We start from the raw sequence: 14,829 nt of genomic DNA, 5'->3' as shown, positions 1-14,829 counted from the left end.
GGTCCAACAACTTTTTAAATTATGGAATTCCTTATTCCCAGATACTTGAACAGCACCAGCTGCAATGCGAGTAGGTTCCCGCTCACTCCAACTGGAAGTTCCCTTCGTGAAGTGGATTTAAGAACTGGCTCAATGGGGTTGGCAGAAACCTGGCCCTTCAGGGATCATGGGCTACTTGGCTGCTGTTGCAGACAGTGCCCCACCAGGTCTTGCTTGTCGCAGTAAAGCTTGTTTCGAAGAATTGAGGCTTGTGGTAAAACCTTGCCTTTTGCTCTAGATAGCTAAGTGGCTCTTGGACTGGCCTTTTTTTTTTTGTGACACTGAAGCTCAAACATTACACAGTAGCATTTGCTTACATGAACGTTTCTGCTCACAATGGACTTTTGTGAACAGCACAACAATTAGCATTCTTAGGGCATTATTCTGAGTTTAACTTAGTACCCTTGAAAACAATCAAATTCTGTGTTTGTTAGTTCTTGGCCCCTCACTGTCTTCTAGCTAAATAAACCTTTGTGGCATAAGTAGTGCTCAATGGTATCTGTTTGAATGAAGAGCCTTGCTAGTTTCTGAATGCTTTTCTTTCATTCAGAGTCAGAAAAAAGCTCCTGTATCTCGTGGGGCTGATGACAGCCACTCCCTTCTGTCAGCTCCTCTCTTTCACCGTCTGGGTTCACAAGACGAAACGGGTCAGTGCACTGAACGGCCATCTGGTTTCTGTGGGACCTGCTGGAAGTGGCTCAGCAGAGTGCAGCCATGCTGAGCCAGCTCCCCTGCTGCACCCCAGGAGGCGTAACCTTGCTGAGTGCTGCTGCAAGACACGGCTCTGCGTCCTATCTTGCTGCTTTGGAAAGGTCACGTTCCCGTGAGAATTACTATATCTTGGCCACCAAAATACTGCTGGTCTTTCATCATGATCTGATTGGACCCATGCTCTCCTCTGACACAACAGATTAGAGCTGCTCTTTTGCCTCCATGCTTCAGCTGCATGACATGACTCTTAGGACTTAGGGACAGTCCACTAAGCCTTTTCCTTCACATTCATTTTGCTGTTATCATCTTATGTGTCTGCCCTGCTCCCCCAGGCAGCAGGAGAGGCAGAGAGGCCTTGACTGGGGAAACGAGGCTGAGCAGATATTGCAGGAGAAGGAAGGGCTCAGGAGCACGGGATGAGGAGGATGTTGAACCTCCAAGGGCAAAGCAAAGCAGTCAGCTGAGAAAGACAGAGAGAGACTGAAAGGAAAAAAAAAAAAGTAGAAGTTAAACTTAGGACAAAGAGAGGGGGGAAGGCAACTTCTATTTTGCAGAAACAGCTTTTTAAATACAAGTAGAAAAGCTAAATATTGCTTCCTCCCTCTACCCCCCCAAGAATGTCCCACCGGCTATGTGTATGCCCTGGAAAAATCTGCTTCATGGCCCTGCTTCAGTTTTGCTGCTCCAAATTTAGATTTTTCTACTGGCTTTTCCATTTCCAAGGTAAATAACAGGACATGGTGTATTATCAGGCACTTAGAAGTAGAGAGGACAGGACCCATGGGGTATTGTAGGGTGCTTGCACACTTAATGAGCTGCCCCCTCACTTACTCACAGACTCACAGTGAAAATATTGATGCTCAGCCCTGCCCTGGGCATGAAATACGGGGTTTTAATTCAGCACTGAACTGTGTGCCCTTTAGTGAATGCTAACCATGTGCCCAGACAAAAGGAATGCATTTGCTTGGTCAGTAAACATCTTTTTATGGACGTTAACATAATTCGGTTTCCATTTTCTCCTCACCAGGCAGATCTTATTTTGTCAGGACGGGGCTGTCACAGGCAGCACCATTTCATTCTTCGCCATGCCCAGCACCTTGTGGCATTGAACCGAAGCTCTGCTGCTTGAGGACAAACCCGGACACAGGGCATGAAGAAAGCTCATCTGTGCACGGCTGCTGCCTTCCTGGCACTGGAGCACCCTCAGCAATCTGCTCAGAAAGCTTAGAGCTGACTTTGCATCTTTTGGCCTTGATCTCTGGCTCTAAAGTTAATTGGGATAATTCAGAGTTCACACCCCTATCCCTGAGGGGTTGGTTTAAAAATACATGTAATGTGAGTTTGAAAATTATTTTTTTTGATTGGAAGTATTTGGAAATGTTCCTCTCCACTGGTTTTAAAAGGTGTCATTTTTTTATGAATGCTGAGACGTTGATTAATAAAATTCCGAAAGCATTAACTCAATTGAGCCAACTCCAACTTTTTTTTTCTTATTATGATTCGTGAAAATAAATGCAATAAAAAAAAATCCCAGCAGCTCTGTTAAACCGTATCCTCAGCAGTCTCCCTCCTGATAGCCCTACCAGATGTTTTACAGTGCTAGAGGCAGCGCCGTTTGCTCTTTCCTCCAGGGATGGCCGAGCGAAGCCTTGGCTCAGCACCACGAGCCCTCAGCGTGTGACCCCACATCTCAGACATGCCATAAGCTAGCTGTATGCCGGGAAGGGGCATGGGGGATTTGGTCTCCCCAGCTGTAAGACACCTTGGGGAGGAGCAGGTTTTTGCCCGGCTGCTGCATGTTCCCCTCTTCCAGCCTACCAATGTGGTCAGGGGATGACGTAGGAGAGGTGCTGCTCAGGTCCTTCTTCCCCGCGGTTCGGGGTTGTTGGGTGCAGGCTCTGGCTCTCCCCATGTGGGAAGGACCATGTCCACCCGGCACCAGAGCCCACCCATCCAGAGCCTCTCCCTGGAGGCCGCTCAGCCGCTTCTGGTTACGCTCTTCCCAGGGCCGCAATGAAATATGCCCGTGGAGCAGAGCAGGAGACACTGCAGCCCTTTGTGCTGCTGAGGGGCCGAGAAGCAGGGGAGGCGGAGGTGGGGACCGCTCCGGGTCCCAGCGTGCCATCCGGGGAAGGATTTATTGCCCTGGCTGTGTTTGGGACACAGACTGCTCGGGATAATGATCCATCCTCCACGTCTGAGTAAGCTGCCACAGGAGATTCATTTGTAAGTTGGCCTACCTTCTTCCTGAGGTTTCTTTCTCCTTTATGCTGCGAAGGCTAATATATTGTTCAAATTAAAGCGGGCCTGGGGACTGAAGACAGAGCTGGTTATTGAGTGGAATGGACTGATGAGGAGTGGGTAATATATTTAAAGACTATGTAGGAGCCGCTAGGGACAATATAGTCTGATTTATTTGATTTAGTATAATTTATAGTACACTAGACTATGTTGTGATTCTTCAGGATTTTATCAGGAAATTTGCATTCAATATTTAAGGAACTCTGGGCAGAAACACTCTCCTTCTTTTATTATTTTGGCCTTAAAAATAGTATGTACCACAGAAGAATTTATAAGTGTATAAAAGGTTTTAATAAGTTCAGATGATAAAAAAAAAGAGCTTGAAAACCAAGATTGGCAAGGGAGGAGGATTTCTGCTTCACCCTTTCCCAAGAGCATGGGTGGACTTCTTTAAAGAGGGTATGCTGCCTCTGCATTTATTTTCCTCTTTTTGTCCTGGGGACAGAGTAAGCCTCAGTAGACCCTCCTGTATCTGGAGGCCAGTGGCTCAACTGATGTAAATCAGCAGTCAGTCTTTCTCCTTGTGCCTACTAAAAACTGCAGATCTGGCCTGTTGTACATCTCCTGAGATGGTCCCTAATTTTAAGGCTAGGAATCTGTTTAGTAGAATAGATGACAGTCCATTTTTTGATGCTCTAAGCATGACTTTTACATCATAAAAATCTTCTGTTTCATAAGTTAGTCCTCTAAGAATTTCATCCTCCCCAGAAACCCTCCCTAAAGGGAGATACCTCAGGTGAAACTGGGCTTTCATGAGAGCAGAAGCAGCTTGAGCACAAGATTGGGTCTCTCAGCACAGTATCAGGGAGACTAAATTTTTTGTCCTACAAGATGAATCCTTTTCCATGCACAAAGCAGGAAAGGGGGGTTGTCCTCTGTCTGTGCCATACTGAAGTAACTCTTGATGCACTGGAGAACACAGCAGATGCCATGTTAACCGTTCATAGAGGGTTCTCCATCTTAAATCTGTGAAATGTCATGGATCCAGCCATTCTCTGGACCTTCCCATTATGTGATTGATTTGTAGGTACATTCCATCCTGTTGAGGTTTGCGTCCTGTTAAAGCACAGTGGGTTGCAGCCCTTGAGTCCTCAGCCTAATGGTGTTCAGTTGGGAAAGTCTGAATCCCTGGTGATCTGCAAACTGCAACACACTACTTAAAACCTTTGTTGACAGTCAAGCACATAGAGTGTTTAAAGTTTTAATAGGCTTAGAGTTAATTCTGGAGTCCACCAACATCTGTGTACATCCATAATTTACGAGCACCTCTTACTTGGTTGGTTTAGTAAATTGTACCTAAGAGTGTTTTTGAAACTTTGGCAGCTCCACCTAGAGTTTCATGATTCATCTGTGCTTTTGCCAACCGCTTCGGTTCTTTTTCTTTCTCTTTCTTTCTTTTCTTTCCTTCTTTCTTTCTTTTCTTTCCTTCTTTCTTTCTTTTCTTTCTTTTCTTTCTTTCTTTCTTTCTTTCTTTCTTTCTTTCTTTCTTTCTTTCTTTCTTTCTTTCTTTCTTTCTTTCTTTCTTTCTTTCTTTCTTTCTTTCTTTCTTTCTTTCTTTCTTCACCCCTTTTCCCTGTTGGAAGATGTTCTTAAATACTTAATTCAGGGTTTTGGTTTGGAATGCACTTTGTCACACATGTTTTCTGTGCCAAAACCCTTTACACACTCTATCAAGGACAACTTTCCACATGCTAATATATTTATTTGTAAAATGGCTTTTAAAGCCAGTGCAGATTCTGAAGTGTGATGGGCTGAGTCCGCTTGTGGGGGAACCCTGCCCGTTGCTCACAGCTTGCACCCTGGCTGCGCAGAGCCTGCTGTGTGCAAATAGGCGTCACTCTCCTGCAACCTCTCTTTCCTTTCTTTCCTCACCTTTTGCTCTCCCAGGCCCAACCTGTTGAAAGTTGTGTACTGAAAGATGAGTACAGACTTTTCATAGTGATTTCTGCAGCTGTTTCTCTGTATGTTTGAGTGAGTCTAGTGAAACAGGGCCCAGTCACGTGGAAGGGTCCCAACCTTGCACCCCCAGCTACAAACTTGTGTGTGCGAGTCCATTTCATCACACTCCTCGTCTTCTGATCACCTGTCTTCCTGCTGCCCTGATGAGCAGAAGGGACAGCGTCCCCCAGGAGAGGGCTTGGCCATGAGCACAGGCAGGCCATTTGGAGAAGAAAAGCAATGGGCTGGGAGCTGCAGGTGGAGCTATGAAGGGGAAGGCATGGATGGGCCTACACCTTCAGCGGTGGGTCCCCGAGGTACCACAGGATGCCTGACTTCTGGCCAAGGACATTTGCTTCAGCTGTGAGGGTCCCATCAAGAAAATATAGGACAGCTGCCTGAAGGCAGACGGAGAACATGGAGTCTTCCAAAAAACCTCTTTGTGCCTTTGCCCTGGACAGCCCTTAGGAGCTGGGCTGGGAAACACTGGGACCGTTTATTGTAAATAGAGGAGTCAGTGTTCCTTGCGTGTATAAACCTTTTAGTTTCTGGCAGCCCATGTCAAAATAATCCTGTTTTCCTCAAAACATGTGAGTGTTTCTGGGCTCTCAAGAAAGCTTAGGGCCTGACAAACTCAGCGCTTGTCTCTTCAGGCAGCTGGAGGTGGTGTGGGCACAACTGTGACGTTGGCTGCATTAGCAGCTCTCATAACTTTCCTTGTTATTTTTATTGTCTCAGCCTCCAGAGTGCTTTGATTAGGCTGGAATCCTAGCTTTCATATTTATTTATTTTTTTAGAGCAAGTTTCGAGCCCTTGTGACTGTGGAAAAAAGTAGCTTGAAAACATGCAATGTGCTTTGGATGTGCTAAAATCAGAAAGTGAACAAAGAGCCCAGCTGGGGCTGTGGGAATGGTGGGATGCTTTATTTATTTATTTATTAATTAAAAAAAAAAAAAAAAAAAAAAAAAAAACCTCTGGATTTATCCTTGCCTTGCAGTACCTCAGCTCTTGTTCTCACCCTTTTATTAACGGTGTGAGGCAGTGGCACAGCTTGCCTGGGGTGGCACAGCAGGGCAGCAAGCCAAGAATACACTCTAGGTGTCCTCACCACCCACCACAAGGGCATTTCCCAAGAGCTAGACTAGGGCAGGCAGTATTCGTGCCAGTACCAGTTTGCAGCATAAGACCAAAAAGCTGGGAAGGGAGTTGTTCACATCTCACAGCAAGCCAGCTTGCTGTCATGTCGTGTTTCTTGGTGTACTGCCCCAGATCTCATAACGCTGCATTTCCAGCATCAGGCCGTACCAGCTGCAATACCTCAAGCCTTGCTGTCAGAATCACACACTTACAAGACTGGGTGCACCACCAATCTTTTACTACTATTTTACTAATGGGAAAAGACTACATCAGGCAGTTAACATGAACCAAGACATTCCTGGCTATGACAAATTAAGGTCTGAGATGTACGCTGCGAAAAAATGTCAGATGCGAGCTATAGAGCTATTAATTGTCAACAGCTTGGGCTCTGTTGACACGTGGGTTTGTTTTACATTATTCCTATAGCGAAATAGAGTGGCTGATGCTCTTGTACTTAGGCCGGCTGATTTGTCTCAGGCAGACAGCTCTTCTGCAAAGAAGAGGGGTCTGAAAAAAACGGGTTCAGACTGAAAGGAGACAGGGTAAGGGGTGGAAAAAGAATGAAATAGAGCTAGTCTCATCTTTAAAAATTTGCTAACTCACAAAGAGTTACTTTGATCAGGTTTATATTTATGTCTGACACGTGGGTGATAGGAAGAACTGGCATTAACTCTGTCAGTAAAAATATCCTATTATTATTAATAACTTTGTTAACTCTGGCATCCATAGTATGCCAGGCACTGTGCAAAACCCAAGGAAAGCATGCTGTCTCCCTAAAGAGCTTGTACTAATCCAGACTCTTGTAACAATATTTTTTTAATACTGTGTATAAATCATTCTTCTAGCAGTATTTAGTACAGAGGTTTATGCTTCCCCATGCATGTTTTCAAGACAAACAAATTTGCTACAGTGAAAACACTACATGGTTCAATCCAGCTACCTTTAATGGAGTTTCGTCCAGGCAAACCCTTGGAAACTGCAGAAAAACCCTTAACATAAAGTTAACTTTGAAATCTGCCTAAGCATCATTAACTTTAGCGGTCTCAAGTACATGCTCTGCATCAAGCTTGTGCTGAAGTGCTCTTCTGACTGTGGACGGAATTGGACCCATGCAAAGGGTTTTGGTGATATATCGTGTAATATCAGAGAGATTAAAATCCCCAGGGATTCACTATGGAGGTGGGAATCACATCATCTGTCACCAGGGGCAGCGCTCAGAGTTCTCATCAGGCAGCGAAGAGATATCTCTCTGAGATGCGAGATTAACAGATCATCCCATCCTACCAGTGTCCAGAGCATCTGCAACAGCAGCATCCATATTTTGACACCTAATTTTTTGTCATTTTCTACCGCAATAGGAAACAACAATAACATTAACAACTGTAGGACAGGGTTTCCTCTTAAGTGTCTTGATGCTTAAGATTCGGTCTCTTGTTTTCCCTATTCATTCATCACAGCATCCTCTTTACAATCAAAAATATGGTTTATTTATTTATTTACTGACAAAATGAAGGAAATTTCTTAGGCCAATGATCATGTAGGAGAAATAAATGTTAAGAGAGCAGATGAAATCATGAGGGGCCAATAGTCTGAGATAAATATAAAAAAAAAAGACCTTAATTAAGCCTGGGTAGAACCAAACCTGTTGTTAAATAAAGGGATATAACAAAATAAAAACAGCAGCAACAACAAAAAGCAAAATAATAAAAAAAGTTTTTTTTTTCTTTTTTTTAATGAATTTATATGAACTAAACAACATTATCATCTAGTCTCCAGGGGAGGATAACTGAAAAAAAGATAATATTGGAATAACTGAAAAAAGATAATAATGCCTAATGAGGTCCTGAGGGGACTATTTAACTAGACTACACAGACAGCTAGATTCAAAAGGGAGCTTTGCCCGCATAAAATCTTCAGACTTGTGTCCAATTTAGTCTTATATGTTTAAAGCCTGCAGCCAGCTCGTGCCCGCTGATGCTGGCAGTGCCTGCTGCTGCACTCCCGCCTGATCAGCAGGGGCCAAAGCAGCAGATCCCTGATCACACATGACGGATGGCAAAGGTCTATTGTTTCCCCTATGGTTTGCTGCCCCAGAATTACTCCCTAGGTCTGGACCTTTTGTACGCCTACAGAGATCAGAGGCAGAAAGGCTTCATAACACAGAGAGACATCTGAGTTAATGTTTTTTGCCATTTTTCAAGGGAAGCATCACTGGTTTGGAGGTAGGATGCAAGCAGAAAACCCCTCCCTGCCTCTTCTCCCACTTTTCCCCTCTATCCCACCTCTTACTGCAGGGCTTTTTCTATTCCCCTGAAGTTCCAGGCCTCATACCTTTAATTTTTCAGACTAAGTTGGAATGGGCTTTGACAGTTCAATACAGGGAGAACAGGCAGAAGTGCACTGATCCTTAGGAAACGAGCTATGCTGTGCTGGAAGTTACTGAGAAACAACGTACAAAAGCCAAGCCACAGCAGAGAGTCTCTTTAGGGTTTTTGAATGACTATTATTTTTCTGGCTGATGCTTGTGAAATAAGTCAGGTTGGCACAAGCAGTTCAGTAAAGACTTTTCTGGACATGTGAAAGCCCTGAGAGCAGAAAGGCTGTTGCAAGACTGTGGGTAGTGCATGTGGGTAAATAAACATTTTTTCCCCCTCAAATCTGATTGTTTTTATGTAAGTATGCACAGCCTTTTAATTATAGGTAAGACCACTTGGAGGGAATAGATACACAAGAGCAACTGCATTCATTTCTTGTGAATCTCTCTAGAGGCAGCAGACTTCAACACTTGAAGGTCTAGAATCCCAAACTGGTTACACTATAAGCACTCTGTTTTTATTGTTTCTAAGAAATCCCAGTGAAAGTCACCTCATTTTTCTTTTCATAATACGTTAAAAATAAAAAATATATTATCAAATCCAGTGTAAAAAGGAAATCTACCAAACATTTGTCAACCATAGCTTGAAGAGACTCTTTAGAGTATTTTAACTTGTGTGACCTGAAGAGAAGGAGTGTGATGCATGTCCTCAGAAAGTTCTTTTTGTAAAATTATTTAGCAAACAAGAAAGAAGAATGGTTTATTTAGAAGCACTAAATGAAAAGATTGAGAACTGGAAACCAATAAGAAAGGAGCAAATATTAGGCAGCCAAATGACTGTGGCTTGATATATCTTGTCTCAGCTTTTCTTTCATTTTCCCCAAAAGATGTTGGCAACGATGATAGAAAGACTGTGAACCATGTAACAATATGATGTACTTGTGCCAAAATGTAAATACAAAAGAAATGTTCTAAAATACCATGTATCAAATTATCTGCAAGAAGCAGAAAAAATGAATTATATGTTCATTTCTTTGGAAACAGAGAAAGATTATATGCAGAGCTAAGGGGTTTATCTTCAGATAGGTACAAATTCCTCATTAAAAATTTGATCCTGATTAGAGAGGACCAAAGAATACCTTGATAATGATGTGAAGGTTGTGGTGAGTTATGCATTTCATCATGACCCTAGTAAACAGAATAAAAGCAAAGCAAAACAAAAATTTAAAAAACAAAAACAAAAACAGAAAAAAGCAACGACAAAACAGACTCAGAATGGGCCTCACACATCTCATTTTTATCAACTAACAATATGAATAAGGGTGTATTGACCTTTTAATTAATTTCAAGTTCCGTAAATGGGAGTCTTTTAGGATCAATATAGTAGGTTACATGCAATATAACATTTTTATAAGGCTCTCAGATATGGGTCTTAATGCGATGGGTTCCAACCCACTCAGGATTATAGCTCTGTGTTAACCCTGGATTAACTAAGGCACTAAAGACAATGTGTAGGGAGGAGAAAATAATTTCAAGCCAAAGGCCTACCCTATGTGCCTACATGTAAAGCACAAGAGACAGAAAGAGGAAAGTCAAATGCTCTGCTTTCTGCTCAGTATGTACTACATCTGAGATCATTAGGACTTTGCTTTTAGGAGTTGTTGTTTGTTTGTTTGTTTGTTTTCTAAGGTAACTCAGTGGCCTTCAGTGTGTCAATGAAAAACAAAGTAATATAAGAAGAATACTGTGACAGTGCTCCCTTCCATCTCTAGCCCTTAGTTTTTTCAGCCTGACCTTAGCTTTTTAGTGCCTACAATTGTAACAGCAATATGCGCAGGTCAGTTCATAAGATTATTAAAACACTGCACATAAGACCTTTACCTGAGTTATTTTTATTAGTTTTTCAGCTTGACAGAAACAATTAGATTTTGTGCAATGTACTCCCACAGCAAAAGGATATCACAGTATGCTCTAACAGGCAAGTGTAGGAGGCTGTAAACTAAATGAAATACAATTATTGGGATCATCCAGTTTTACTTTATGAGAAGGCTGGTTGTCTCAAAATAAGCCTTGACACCCTTTCTTTTCTTAAGGTCATATAGACGGGACACCTGGCAGAGGCTCATTCCCACTGCAGCCAATAACATCAAGCCTGACCAGCACAAACCAAGATTGGGTCAGCTTGTTCTCTGTAAGAACAGAAATCAAGCACATTTTCCTTGTTGCCAATATTCCAAGAAGTACATGAAAAAAAACACACTGTTTTTGGTAAATGTCACAGCCAGGTTGATTGTGAGGCCTCCACTCCAAAGAGCCTTTGTGCTATGAGAGCACATTATTTTTGTAACGTTAGTCACTGTTTCACTGTGAACAAGGGCATGGCAATCTGCCCCTAAATTAAAAATTGAAGACAAATCCCATTTGTTCTGCACCCCCCCTGGGGATTATTGCTATAATCCTTAATTGACAATGATTGCATTTTATGACATGTTGAACACATATTAATTTCATTTACAGCATGTCCAGTTTTGTTAAACATCAAAGATGCTAATTTATGAATGACATCAGCAATAACTCTGCCTTCATTCAGGGCCATTCCTGCTGCCAGTCCGGGCTCAGGCTCAGCACTGCAGCAGCAGCAGCAGGCACTGGGTGACACCCACGTGTCTGTCTTTCAGCAAAAAGGATGTTTCTCGTTTCTGAGAAAGGGTCATCTCCCTGCCCACACACCTGGGAGGAAGGCCCCCTTCTCCCTGAGAGGGGCAGCCTTGGAGGCACCCACCCCATGTCAGCTTGACCCATGGTACCTGTGGTCATCCTAAAGGAGAAATTTCTCGGGGAGTAGGGGAGAATGAGTACAATGGGTTAGTAGTTTTAAATCAGCGTATCATAACTGAACTTTCAAAAACTTAAGTCTTTTGCTGAGGCTCTACAACACTTCTAAAACCAAAGGCAGATGCGGATCTCCTTGAAATCCCATGTCATAGCCCCTTGCTCTGTTGTTGCCAGGCTCCTTGCTGACAGCCTTTTCTGCAAGTCACAACTGCTCCCACTATTGCTTGATTTTTGTTTTTCATTTCCACTTCTCCAAGAAAAAACAACAACAATGCCATAGAGGAGCACATTTCATCTTGCATCTGTCAGAAAAAAACTTTCTTATATTTCCTCCCACAAGCTTCACACAGGGACAGAACAAGACGGCACTCAGCATTACTGGGCGAAGTGTGGGAATGAAACAGCCCTGTATGGTATTGAGGTAGGAGGCAAGGGGAGCCTTGCCCGCAAGTTCTGCCCCGCAGTAATGTCATGGTCATGTGCAGGTGCCAACAGAGACACGTCTTGCTATCAACTTTTGTGTCATATCACATCAGCATGTATCTACACTCCTAATGCTGCCTACACCCAGTGAGAACTGGCTCTGAAAATGTCCCCCGCTACACCCAGAGGCTCCAAGTGCAGGAAATACACTGTCAAAATATAGTGGTCCAGCTTATGGCTTGGTTGGATATTTTATCGTCTTGGAAAGGCGTTACAGCTGGTGTGAACTTTTGTATCAGATATCAGCGTTCCCTGGTCCAAATTCTTTCATGTGACTGGCTTTGGTTAAAGAAGGCACTCTTGCTGAATTTAATTAGATAGAAATACAATTTAAGAGCAGATACCACCCCTTCTCATTACCAAGGAAGATGGCCTGGAGCATTGCTCAGTGCCCAAGTGTCTCCCTAGCGTGGTTTTTTGGCTGAGAAAACAATGTGCTACATCCAGGAAAAATATGAAGCTTATATCCGTGCCTAGAAACTGTCAAACTGGTATCATTATAAATTGTACTGATATAAAAACAAAAAGTGCCTTAATTTAATTATGGGTGTTTTCCTTGGTTGGTGTAAGACAGGTTCTGTGGGACCTTTTTCCTATCAGACCGTCTTGAAAGACAGAGGCCTCAAAGCAGGCCTTGTCTGCGCTGCAGACATGATACAGGCCCCATTGCGGGCCCACGGGCTCACCCTCCCCTTTGCAGGACAGGGCTAACTTTTCTCTCACACACCATACCCACAGCTTTGCCAGTGACATTTCGGTTACAGCAGTAAATTCTGGGTGGGAGAAGGTTACGGCTGGGGCTGGGAGAACCGTCTGAGTGGAAGGCTTTATCCGGCAATTTCCTTTCTTTCCCTTGTTTCCTTGTGAGCTTCCCAAGTAGACGGGAATTTGTCCAGATGAATGGGTGACTCGATGCGAGCTGCCTGCTCCCCAAGCCCCCCGGCATGTGAGGGCAGCGCGTCCTCCTGCCACCACCCAGGAAGAGCGTCCTCCGGCCTGGTGCCACTCCGTGGGCTGGTGCAGGGCAGGCAGCGCAGGAGCTGCTGTGCCACATGGATGTGAGGCTGCTCCGCACTCCCTGAGGAGGCAGATGAGACTTTAATGCAAGCAAAACAGTGGTTTCTAACCCTCCTGCAGATCACAAGGAGGAGGAAGGCTCTTTGCAGTCATACATCTTAGCAGAAGGTGCACGAAGTGCAGAAATACGTTTTGAAGGAAAACAAGTGCTTTCTTTTGGCATTTCCAAGAAATGCGTGCGCTTCATATTACCAACTGACAATCCACCCCCTCTCACTGTCTGCAAGCAGTTTGTGGTCTGCGGAAAGCTGGTGAACAGCTTGCTAAGAGCCTGCTGGTCAAACCTGCTTGGTTGTGTTCAGCCACGTGGCATATTCCTGTGGCCTTGGGGAGCAAACCCTGTGCTCTCCTCAGTCTGCAATGTTCCCTTCCAGTTTGCAGCTTTAGCAAACGCCCTTGCCAGCAAACATGTCCACTACAGTCATTGTGGAAGGGGAACAGAAAAAGGACGTGGACAAAAAGGAGGTCTAAGAATGGGAGGAAGGGCTGTGGGACTGGCCCTGCTCTGACCAAAGCTCTGCTTTTACAACAGCTTTCCCCCAGAAATCAACAACCTGTTAGGGAGGTGGTTCAGTGCTCCCTTTGTCCTTCCTTCCCCTGGAAGCCGGAGGGCTCATTTTTGTGTTGATCCACTCTGAGCGGGAGACACAGCTTGGATTGCTCTCCTTTCCATTTTGATGTGCCAGCAAAGCTTCAAGCTGCCACTGGCAGATAGGGACGGCTCCGTACAGACTCCTCTCCCAGCCCCTCAGTGAAAGCTCCTGGTTCTTCTTCCTTCTCCCAACAATTCGTTGTTTCAGCACAGAAAAACATGTACTTATGTATCTGGAAAAGTCAGGCTGGGAATTCAAGCCATGTTTTCTGGGGAAAATTATCTTTTGTCCCTTTTTTAGAGAAAACCAAAGAAAAGCCTGCACAGCTTGGGAGAAGCAATGCTGCTGGTGCTCCTGATTGGGACACGTGCAGTGAAGGTATGTATATGAAGTTTATAACCATCCCAAAATGCCTCTGGTAAGATTCTGGCCTGACCATGTTGAAAAAGAGGTGGGACAGGTCCCTATTATCATACCGAGCATCCTGTTGCACCTATGAACATGCACCCGCAGCAGCAATATTTGTGCAGGGTGGCAGACACCGAACTCCCAGACAGAGCTGAGACAAATGGCTGGAGACTACCGGACAAGAAAACACAGCTGGAAAGACAGATAGCCATCAAATTCTTCTTACTCCCTTCTCTGGCGCTTTGTTCTCTCTGCAAAATGTTGTCTAAGTTCCTAACACAGGCAGAGACTAGAAATGGAAAAAGTAAGTGGCCAGGCTGTGGTTATGTCCTATTTTCTTTCCCCAATAGGGGAGTATTGTATAACAGAATTCTGTTCAAGTATCAGTCTTATTCTTAAAATAGTTATTATTCTTCATACTGCATATGAAACAAGAGACATGTTTTGGTCTAGCATGCTTCTTGATAGCAGTTTTGAGTGAGCTTTTAAAAAAGTAATAAATAGAAACATAAAATTAAATTATTCTAATTAAATTATTTTTAAATTAATTTAAACTAAATTATAAATAAAATGTAAAAGGAGATATGAACAATTCCCTTTTCATGTGTATTGTGGCAAAATAGACATATTTGGACACACAGATCCTTGAGCACGAAATCTTCCATCCTCTGTTCTCTGATAAATGAACCACAAAACTAGAAACAAAGACAGGTCTATTTTGAAGACAGTGACCAGATTCTAATATCAGGGGGAACGTAATGCTGTCGGAGTGCTATGTTATCCAGAGTCTGAATGAAATCCACTGGGAAACTGAGGATCTCTCTAAATGACATGTCCATGAACTGATGTAAGATCAGTAGTAGAAATATATATGTGTTTGAGTGCTCCTGTATCAAAACAAGGCCACTGTTTCAAGAAATCTAAAAGCCCTGATAGAAGAGAAATCTTGTTTGGTTGTACTTCAGGAAATTACAAGAACTCCATGTGTAAAGC

The 14,829-nt window shown here is 43.6% G+C and overlaps 1 protein-coding gene across 28 annotated transcripts in view; it reads left to right on the top strand.

Moving 5' to 3' along the window:
* LOC310899686 (uncharacterized protein) overlaps nucleotides 1-14,829 on the top strand; it is a 140,768-nt gene that overhangs the window by 79,318 nt on the left and 46,621 nt on the right. For 20 of the 28 annotated variants that reach the window (XR_014584490.1, XR_014584491.1, XR_014584492.1 and 17 more), the window contains one exon: nucleotides 1-14,739. This exon is cut by the window's left edge. The exons of 2 other annotated variants lie outside the window; for them this stretch is intronic. Coding sequence is in view for 1 of the 26 variants with exons in the window: in XM_083836414.1 (XP_083692540.1) it covers nucleotides 13,729-13,806 (78 nt within the window). In the remaining 25 variants the exon portion in view is untranslated. Of the gene's footprint in view, nucleotides 14,740-14,829 lie in introns of those variants that run through there. 6 more of the 28 variants (XR_014584499.1, XR_014584500.1, XR_014584501.1 and 3 more) reach the window with 3 other exon arrangements.

This window comes from Anser anser, assembly GCF_964211835.1.
Source record: "Anser anser genome assembly, chromosome: 4".
NCBI lineage: Eukaryota > Metazoa > Chordata > Aves > Anseriformes > Anatidae > Anser > Anser anser.
Note: the sequence above shows the minus strand (reverse complement) of the source record. Positions and strands in the feature narration are given on the sequence as shown.